General features: G+C 33.5%; 1 protein-coding gene across 1 annotated transcript; it reads left to right on the top strand.

Moving 5' to 3' along the window:
* Nucleotides 1–164: 164 nt before the first annotated feature.
* LOC121602006 (GTPase-activating protein skywalker-like) lies at nucleotides 165–9,155 on the top strand. The gene is given in 11 exon segments (XM_041930785.1): nucleotides 165–843; nucleotides 1,508–1,710; nucleotides 1,816–2,020; nucleotides 3,625–3,749; nucleotides 3,811–4,081; nucleotides 4,084–4,141; nucleotides 4,209–4,377; nucleotides 4,784–4,819; nucleotides 6,164–6,322; nucleotides 6,394–6,614; nucleotides 6,674–9,155. Coding segments are annotated over 11 exon segments (1,752 nt in total). The 5' UTR covers nucleotides 165–680; the 3' UTR covers nucleotides 6,816–9,155.
* Nucleotides 9,156–10,798: the final 1,643 nt, after the last annotated feature.

Below are 10,798 nucleotides of genomic sequence, written 5' to 3'. Positions count from 1 at the left end.
ATACGGGATCTTTGGTTCGGTCTAACAGTCTATTCGTGCCGGGCAATCCAATTGCTACAGTGAGAAAACGATTGGCAGTACGCACAGATCGTTTATTACGTCGGAAGAATTGTGTTTTTTCAACGCTAAAACAGATATGGTGATTCGTTACAATGAAACAAAAATGCAAATTGCATAAATGTGGTGTGCTGTTATTGCAAAACTGATCAATGCGTAACTTATTCCGCTTGTGCTATATTTATTGTGTAGCTTAAGTTTGTAAATGAACAAACCGTAATAAACAGTGGCTATCCGTATTAGTTGAAATTTGCCACCCAAAACCAAAAACAATATACAATTGAAAAGATTTAAGTTTGAAGCGCTAACCTTTTAGTGAAGTGGTAATTCCATCGTGAAGTGGGAAAGTCATGCTGTATGTCCCCCAATAGTGCGAGTTAGTTTTCCAATGTGAAGTGTCATGCTTTTGCTCTTATACATCACCGCTGATCCGTGTGCAATAAATTCATCGGTAACATTGCGTTACTACTCAACTATCGGTTATGTGACCATCAGATGGTAATAATGTATTGAATCATGTATGCGGTGCTTCGTTAGTACGCACATATGTATGTAGCATTTTACTGCACAGGCTTTCCTATTACTGAATCTGCTATAAAAATAGGCAGTTGAAAGGACACATAATGGTTGCAAAAACGCAGGAAGGCATATCTTTGGAAAATCTTAGCAAACGAGCATCGGTTTATATTGATCCTGATTGTGATTTGTACCTAGAGCTGCAATATTTGCAATCTTCAAGGCTTACAAAATGTGCCTGTTTCGACATCCACCTATTGACATCGAAAGGTAGGATACTGTGTAATATCCATTATAGTACTGTGAATAGTGTGTACATTACTAAATTCGTATGAACGTGATGAGGCAGGCATGTGTAGCGTATTCAAGAATCAAATTCAAATGAATAAGTAAATAAAGTGTGTATGTTTTTTTTTTTATATTGATCAGTATAGCTGATACAAGTTCGTTGGTGATTATGTAATATGGCGTTGATTGAACGCGGTATTTGCATACATATTAGATTAGATGACTGAGACGAGCATATTTAGTATGAATCCTTGCGTTCTGTATTATTATTTACGTATCTCTTAGTTGAAATAGCTTCGTTGGATTGCTATGTGAAATTCAGACTCTAATAATTGTTTTTAGATTAGTCAAATACACGAATAACAAATCCAAACAAAACAACATTTTGTATTTTTATTCCATCGAACATGGATGGCAGGATAATGTTCAAGACGGTTACAAATCGGAATTGTTTGATACAGTTAATAAATATCACTAGTAATTTTTTTCGCAAAACATCTGACCAGAAAGCTGTATGTATGATCGAAAGTGTAATGCTAATGTTTGATACAGTGTGCAACCATGCAAATTATACTTCCCAATTAAAATATATTTTAAATCACTTTTAAAGGTATCATTACTAATTATCTCTTTTGCTCATTTGTAGGAAAAAAACCAAACTTGAAATCGTTTCAAGACGTGCAATCACTCATTCAACAAGGAAAAAAACGAGAAGCAAAGATAGTGTTAAGAGAAAACTCATGGCCCACCAATTCACCGATTCGTTCACAGCTATGGCCAGCTTTATGCGCCCAACATCACGTTGGAAAAACGATGCTGGACGGATTCTATTGGGATATGGTGAATCAGGTACGTAACAACATTGCATCGTAAACATGTGTTGGATGCAACAACCAATACAATAGAAGTGCATTTCCTTATCTTAAACTAATAAACAAATGCTTTGTTCGACAGGTTTTCGGTACGACAGAATTGCCCGAGAAACCTATAATGCTGCCACCGTTCGTCGATTCAACACATTGTCTGCCCTATCATTTGACACGGAAAGGTCGAGCGGTGGCTGATCGAGTAGTAAGTGTGCTCGGTTACGCATGTCCAGACATTACTTACAGCCCTACGCTCTACCCTATTACTTCCATTTTGTTACACTTTATGTCTGGTAAGTACACGTCAAAAGAAAAAAATATAGAAATTATGCTGTAATGAATATTGTACAGTAGATGTAATAATGTAAATTATCCGCTACATCCAACTGATCAAAACTTGTTATATTATCTTGTTCGTATCTTGACTTGTTAACTTATTATCCAACTGGTATAATAATGAATCCGATATACTGTTTTAAATATTTGTAATAATTAACGTTAGAAAATGAATTAACTATCTGTTCTTGTTTTGTGCAGAAGTTAAACAAATTTTAAAAATTGGCTTATTTAGCTCACGTGGTATATTTAAAAAAAGTTTCTTATAAAAGATGTCCAATGACGTATAGCACATGCAAATATGATCAGCACATGTAAATGTGGCCGTCGTGAGTATCCAATTATCTCATGGCACGAATGACAATATGCCAAAATGATTGGTACATAACTACCAATCATTTTGTTTGACACAAGTGTATATCTTATGAATATTCAGAAGGGAATGAACGGGTTTTGTGGAGATTCATCTCCCTTCCGCACGAAATGTGAAACTGTAACCGATATCATATGATTCAAAGGATTGTCATTGATTCATTTTTACTGTTTTACTAGCATGTCTCCATGTATTTAACCTTGGGTGTTGCAAATCAATGAGATAAAAATCAAATATTTTGAGGCACGTTGAGTTTATTTCATTGAATGCAATAGATTTGTCCGAATACTTTGATACTCTTGCTTCCTTGACGATAAGAAACCTTGATTGTCGATAACTCAGATTTATTTTATTGCATGTTAAAATGTATGTTGGTGTTTCATACTAACCTCTCTCGCCATTTGAGATAAAGACGCAATTAATCGTACAATATTGTACTATCGGAATATATTGCACGAGTTATTATCATACCGTTAGAAATGTTCGATCAATTGATAAAACCAATCGATTTTTAAACTTTATTACAAAGTACAAGTAGCGGTTCATTCTGTTCAAAACGAATGTTGGGACGAAATTACTTGGCTTATTAGTTGTTTTATTTTTATTAATATAGACATATCTGTCAGCAAATGCCTGCGTGTGCTCTACACACGATAGTTGTGTTTTGTAACACAAGTGGAATTACGAAGAATGATAATATGGAACGATAAAAAAGGAATACAATCTCCTGGTATGAGCTTATATATGACAAATACTATGTCTGACTTCGTTGATCCAAATGTTGCCAATTCTAGTTAAAAAACATACAAACGTTTACTTGCAATGTAATTAACCCTTTTTTCATACTAGACAATACGATTGATAGTTACTAAGTCCGGGGGCAGTACAGTCCGAATCTGCTCAACGTTGGTAGTTTAACGTGGGTCACCTTTCATCATAGACTCTCGTTTAATATGTCTCAGTGTTATTGGTTAACATTCATTCGAAGCATGAAGAAAGCAGAAACGATTACTAGGCTAAGAACAGACAAGATCAAAACCATGAAGATAGCGAATGGCTTCAAAAGTCGATACACTTTCATGTATTTTATAAAGTAGGCAGTCTCTATAAACATATAAAATGTAATGGAATCGTAAAAATGTCAATACCTAATAACGTGTTTTTTTTCTGTATTATCGTTTATTTTAGAGGAAGAATGCTACCACTGTATGGCCAGCCTTGTCGCCCCGAAGGAGAAAGTTTTTATTACTCAAACAAAGTTACTTTATGAGGTCACGTGGAAGACTGTGATGCAAATTGCCAAAAAACATGCGGTTAGCACTACTATTTTAGTTTCAGTAGTTCTCAAATAATCATAATGTATTTTTAATACAGAAATCTGCTGTTAATTACCTATCGACAATGTGCAACGGACAAAAGCCTGAATCGATCTTCATGGATTGGTGCTGGTGGATATTAGGTGGATTACCTTTTCCGCATCTTGTACGAGTAATGGATTGCTTTTTCCACGAGGGAATTAAGGTTTTCTATCGCGTATCGTTGGCTATATTGATACTTTTTCACAAACACGTTACCAGCAGTAATTCCGAGTGGGACGCAGATGCGATAAAAAATGATATCGATAATGCCCTTCCAAAGTTCTGTAAAATATACCAGTCTCACCAGCAAAGCTGCTCCGGACAGCTTTTAGTATTAGAGCTCTTAGGTGAGACGAATCGATTTGATGTTTTGAAATGTTTGCACTAACTAACTGTTTAAATGTTTGTTTTCAGTTCTACGTACATATCTAGAGTTTTTTTGAAGACTGAAATGTTACTAAAGAGTAAGTCAGTACTAAGTGGGCCGAAGCAAATGGTAAGATCACGTTCTAGCGATAATTTACCAACGAGTCAATCCCAGATCAACGTACAAATGATGTCTCACACCTTAACAATTCGGGAGGTAAGTGTAATGTGCTGCATAAAAAAAAGAAGTACAGTAATAAAAAAAATGCGTTTCTCTTTAAAATAACTATACGGTAGAAACCCCCTTGATGCCAATTAGTACTTAAACGTATCATAAATTTGGAATTATTCCGTTGAATTAGAATGTAATGAATTGGCAAATTTAACAAAAATACCTTGGTAACTATCAACCATGAATGATTATATCTAACTAACAAACGTAACGGCGTGAATAATTTCACTTTCCTCTAATTTAGGTGTACTATGCACTGTAAACATTGAAATATACCTTTTTCTTTGTTTCCAATCTTTTTACCTGCCGATATACTTTTGGGATGGGACAATATGCGTTAAACGTTTGTGTCTCGTATCAACTTTGACTTGGCAATAATCGAAAAGCACAGAAATATCGAGAAGGTTTAGATACCTGCCGAGCAATGGTATGGAAATTATTTTTTTAAAATATTGTTGTTAATGTCTGGCTGACTGTTGTACAATATATGGATGGATGCAATATTTCATCTTGTTTCGTTGTCGTCCTAAAAAGTAATACCCATTTTTAACATATTGCGGCTAGCAAAATTGTTCATAATATCGATATCTATTCTAACTGATCATTTCCATTTATTTAATCAACATTGCATTACTAAATCCAGGGCATTATTGTTTGTCTAAAGATCTTTTTACCTATAACAACATATTAGAGTCGTGTGTTTCGGTAATGATTGTCAAACAGATTTATTATGTTTACAATATTAATATAAAAGGATCATTGTTAGGAAACAAAATCTAAAGCACATTATTCCATACTCCTCTTTTCCATCATATGATTGAAGCAAAGTGTATTTATTTTTATTCACGCTGCATTTTGGATACAATGGAAACATCAATTTCTACAAATCTGGGAACGTGCATCAACACTTATTCTAACCCACACAATGTTATCAACATAACATTCATCGTGTACGGGCATCAATTGACAAAAAAATAAATATATTTGATTCAAAAAACATATATGCGGGGCATTTTTTAAAAAGGGGGCTCATTCTCCTGACGTACGAGTCTTGTCCATGGGAGTTTTTCCAATTCAAGCAATAAAGAGTAAAATATGTGATCAGGACACAGTAAGTTGCAGACGTATTGTCTAAGTGTGTCCTAATAAGATACAGTTTGTGTAGTTTTATTTTATAACTTATCGTAGATATGTGGAAATTATTGCAACATATTTCTTATAATTTGAGCATCTTACATGCTTTTAAAGTTTATTTGGCTTTTATTAAAATTTAGCTCTAATTTATGTTATGAAAGAGCCGAAGAGTGTTAGCTTTTTAGTAACTGTCTGTGAATAGTTTGGATATAATTTAAAAACATAATTTTGTGAATGGCGTTTTGATAGTTATATTGTTTCATTAAGATGTTGTTAACGCTAGTTTTTTTTATTTATTTAATTTAATTAAGCATTGTACACTTTTTATATCATCTTAAGACGTTGGGATCCTTCTGATGGAGTGTGATGTAATAGAACAAAAGTCATGGCGTGACAGTAATCGCGGCAAAAATTGGAGAAAGGGAATCATCATCTTAAGATATTTGTTATAGGTTCAAACAATTTGTTCCACTATGAACTGCATGTTTGGTCTTTACATTCTTCTCATATTTTTGTACACCTGATATGTTCGATGTATAAATTAATGTTGGACTGCTCTAACGATTAAAATGATTTATAATTCGTTAAATGAAAACATATCAAAATTTAAACCTAATGTGAATTATATTTTCAACAGCTGTTTACGCTCTGGTCTTGGCTACCAGTAAGAATCACAATGTATCAACCCATTCTACTGTATACAACAGAAGAACATGGATGCTCTTTGACAACGTTTTACGTTAGAGTAGAACAACATGAACCAACACTGTTAATGATTAAAACGTGTAATAACGAAGTAAGTGTTTGAATGGTAGGGCGAATGAATGTTGATAACTTTAAACAAATTGCTACTTCTCTCGTATCCAGGTGTTTGGTGCTTACTGTTCGTCGCGATGGTTTGAACGCAATTTAAAAGACGATCGTGGACAGCGTCAAGCTTACTTTGGCACGGGAGAAACGTTTCTGTTTTCACTTTATCCCGAACGTGCCAAATATCCGTGGGTCGGAATAGAGGGTGATACAGGCTTGGGCCATGCATCTGAGCTATTTATGGCTGCTGACTCCAAGATGATTACTATCGGCGGCGGGTAAGTGTTTTGAGGAGACTAATAAATTGAATAAATCATAAACATTATGTATTTTACAGAGAGGGGCAAGCTATCTGGATGGATGAAAATATTCGTTTTGGCAAAACCGACAGGTGCCAAACTTTTAATAACCCACCGCTTTGTGCTTCTGGCGATTTTGAGATACGTGTATTGGAGGTGTACGGTTTTGTTGGAGCGTGAGTAACCTCCTGAATTATGTATCGGTAAAGCTTGCGTTTAATTCACATTGAAATCCGTATTAATGTTTAGTCTATGTTGAAGCTGAAACCAAAACAAAACTCGATATGCTGGTAGATCTCGTTGATTTCATCATTGTGTTCTTTGACTCTCATGAAATGAGAGCAAAAAATAGAAGTAAACTTTTGACAAAAATGAAAATTTCAGCAAATTCATCAAGCCTCAGCCATTCAAGAAAAGATCGCATTGTTGTATGTATAATTTTGCCATGTTCATTAAATACTCTGAATATTTGCAAATCGTGCGGATTGCATAATATCACTACAAGTGATTATATACATATTACGTATTTCAGCCCAATCGTTCAGCCCAAAGCTTATTTGGACAAAAGCAATTTCGAACAAATATATGAATTATACATGATAAATGTTTGTTTAAATTGTCATTGTGGTTTAATCGGACTGTAGAAGAATTCCACGAAGGAAATTAGTTTTAAGCTTTAGGTAGTATTGCACTAGATATAGTTTACAAAATTTGTTATGCATATTTGATTTAATTATATTGTGCAGGGATTATCGGAGATTGTTTTTCATGTTTGTTTTATTTTCCGATGATTTACGGGCATGATGATGTTGTTTATTTTCTTCAAATGTGGTTAAAATGTTTATTTTATTGGATTTATGACATTAGCGCAAGCAAAGTTATACCAACAAAGCATTTCATGATACAACGAAAAAAACATTTTAACATATCGTTGTATTACAACATCACAAAATTGTTCAAGGATGTATATGTTCTATTGTAGTGTGTCTCTATGTGATTTGTTTCGCATACTCGTGGAATGTCATCAAAATACAACAATCGTTAAATGGTTTTCAAAGGGTTATAATTGTACTATTGAACTATAACTTCTTGTAAACTACTAATAACAGTTGTAATTCCTATTTACAGTTTTTACGCGATTTATATGGTGTTTGTTGCGATTCAAGCACATGATTGACGTGGCATAAGTAATGTTTAGCTCTGTGAAACTAAGATATGCTTATTCCTTTTTCGTTGTTGGAAACTAAGTTCTCGTCGCATAGTGTGAGCTGATTTGACAGTAGTCTCTAATTTCTCATCTCTCAATGAAGCGAACATGGAAACAAGTTGAAAGTTTTGCTTGGTAAAAAGAAGGAATTACATTCCAAGAGAAAGGATTAACATGCCTGGCTAATATTGGTCTATGTCTTCATATGTCCTGCTAATCAATTGTGTGTTGATTTTTTTTTCTTGCATTGTGTTTTTATAAATTTTGGCACGTTTTGGAATAATATCGATACATCGAATGATCATGAATTTTGTTGTTGTAGCGACATGGATACAAAATCCATGCACAAACGAAAACTTCTGGACATAATTTCTATCTGCTTGTTTTTATATTATTCACAAAATAAGAAATATAGGAAAGTAGTAGAGAATGTAGGACGAATTAATTTATTATACTTTATACTGTATAAATATTGCGTTAATTTAAGATGTGTGATCAAAACTGATGAAAGCATATAAGTAATATATGACAAACGAACAAAAATAAGATATGAAAAAAGAACAATGAATTAGAGATATACAGATAAACGCCAAAACTGCAAAATAACCGAAATATTGTAAGTTAGAGAGATCAATATAGCGGGCCATCTACCAGTGCGTTCAATGAAAGAATATTGCGATTTCATACACATTAAAATGCATATACTAAAACATCGCTAAAAGAATAGAAATATCAATGAAATCAAACGTAGCTAAAAGCTTAATGTCTAGCATTATAAGTACACATAAATGCGTGTTTTGCCTAACTTCTCATCTATTTTATGTGATTCAAAATGTATTGTTATTCAATGTTCATGCTTCGATAGTTGTGTGTTTAGCGTCTGCAGAGATACAGCAGATGAACTAAGATAAGTAGATGGGTGCGTATGCATACTCTTATTTGTTACATTATTTCATTCTTGCTTAGAATATTGATAATGACCGCTTACAAAAAAAAAAAAAAACTACTGCAACCAATAGATTGCAACAACATTTTTTCACACGATAAAGATCGGTTCAGTTAAAACTTTGGTTAAAAATCCACTCTGCAAAAGTTATGAAGCAAGCAAAATGAAAAAATATATACCAGAAATGACGATATGAACATGTTATTGCATACCGATAAGGATGGATTTATAATAATGTGTGGAATGCATAATTTATTTGTTTTCAGATATATATTCAGAGAACAGTTATCGTATCTATGCAATCAATGTATAAGACTTATTTGGACGTGCTAACAGTAGTAGTAAAACAAAAAAGCATTGTGATGATACTACTATGGTTTTTTTTGTAAGCGTATTCGACTCTAATTTTCAGATTGTAATTATTTTAAATGTTTTATAATTTGTATATTGTTATGCATATTGGAGGGTGTTATTTATATCAAAATGCTAGCTTAACGAATGCAAAAACAGCAATGAGTTAGGACAACAACTTACGTTCGCTGTAAAACATAATTATAATTGCGTTTTATTTTCAATAACAAGTCCAGGTAGTTCCCGAAATATGCGCGGTGGTACCTCTTATAGGAGGAATCGCAGATACGCAGCATTCTAATCTTGCCTACTAATTTATTGATTTGACTACTAATTTACTGATTTGATACATTATTTGTCAAGTGCAAAGTAAATTTCCTTTTGATCGAATTTAAAAAAAATCAGTAAAAATGTTGAAAATTGTATTCTTCCTTCAGAATTATATAACATATTTAACAACTAATGTTAACTTACATGAAAACTTGCTAATTTAGCTGAATTTTCTTCTCGGTGTAAATTAATAGCGTATCTCGGGGACAACCTGTAATCTTATATCCGAAATAATAAGTAAAATGATGCGCCCTTTCAAATTAAACTAATGGGATTGCGTGGAACCGGATACTATTGGGAAGTAAATATACCTTGATAATTGATATTTGGGGACTATCGGAAAATTGACATTAGTACCCAAATAGCCAGAATTACTTAAGCAGCTCATTTTGGCACGCTAAAGATCGCTGCTCTAATTCGCCTTTTGCAGTAGATAAACAGCATCAAAGTTCTATGTGGGTCCTTCAAACAGCGCCTAAGCAGCTTCCTTATGCCACGATGTCAGGGATTATTTTTCTGTGTGTTTTATTTTTAAGCAAGCGTCATCGATGAAATAAACAACAAGATTTGTTTCGTTTAAACACATATGTATATTTTTTAAACTTTTGTATTGATGAATTACACAAAATTTTACACAATTTACTGATAATTCACAATCACTTCACTCAATATTCATTCTTTAATTAACTTATCTAACTTGTACAGCAGCAATGAGATGATTGACGGCGTCTCTCTTTGACACTTTGACAAGATCCACCTTGTACCGATGCCATGCATTAAAAAGCTATAAAGTTCCACCAAGTTCGATACACACTCTTAACAAGCCTTCAAGTTCCACCATGAACCCTACACATAGTGATAATCAGCCGCAAAGTTCCAAAAAGTACCATGTGCCTGTCAAAAAGCTCCATAGTTCCGCAAAGTACCGTCTATCTGTTAATCAGCCACACAGTACGACATCGGAACGATTTTTCGTTAAACAGCCCTAAATCAGCTATAAAGTACGAGCTGGCTATTTGGGTACTATTGGCTATCGAGCTGCGTGAAGACTTAACGATACTAAATCTTTTTTTTTTATTCTGCAAAAACTTTTAAAACGTCCCTGAACAATGCATGCACCTTTATGTTTAATGAATTTCTCATCTGTATGAAAATATCTGGAATTTATAGTGAATTTTAAAAGTTTGAATTATGATATGAATTGCGTCTGATCGTCTGCTAACAGGTTTTCCAGCCTTTTTATATTACAAAAATGTTTTTGTGCATTTAAATTTTGTTTATACAATGAAAATATTTTACATTTGTCATGAATTTTAGTGTTTTTTGTTG

This window comes from Anopheles merus, unplaced genomic scaffold (assembly GCF_017562075.2).
Source record: "Anopheles merus strain MAF unplaced genomic scaffold, AmerM5.1 LNR4000266, whole genome shotgun sequence".
NCBI lineage: Eukaryota > Metazoa > Arthropoda > Insecta > Diptera > Culicidae > Anopheles > Anopheles merus.
The sequence above is the reverse complement of the archived record's forward strand: the minus strand, read 5'-3'. Positions and strand labels throughout refer to the sequence as shown.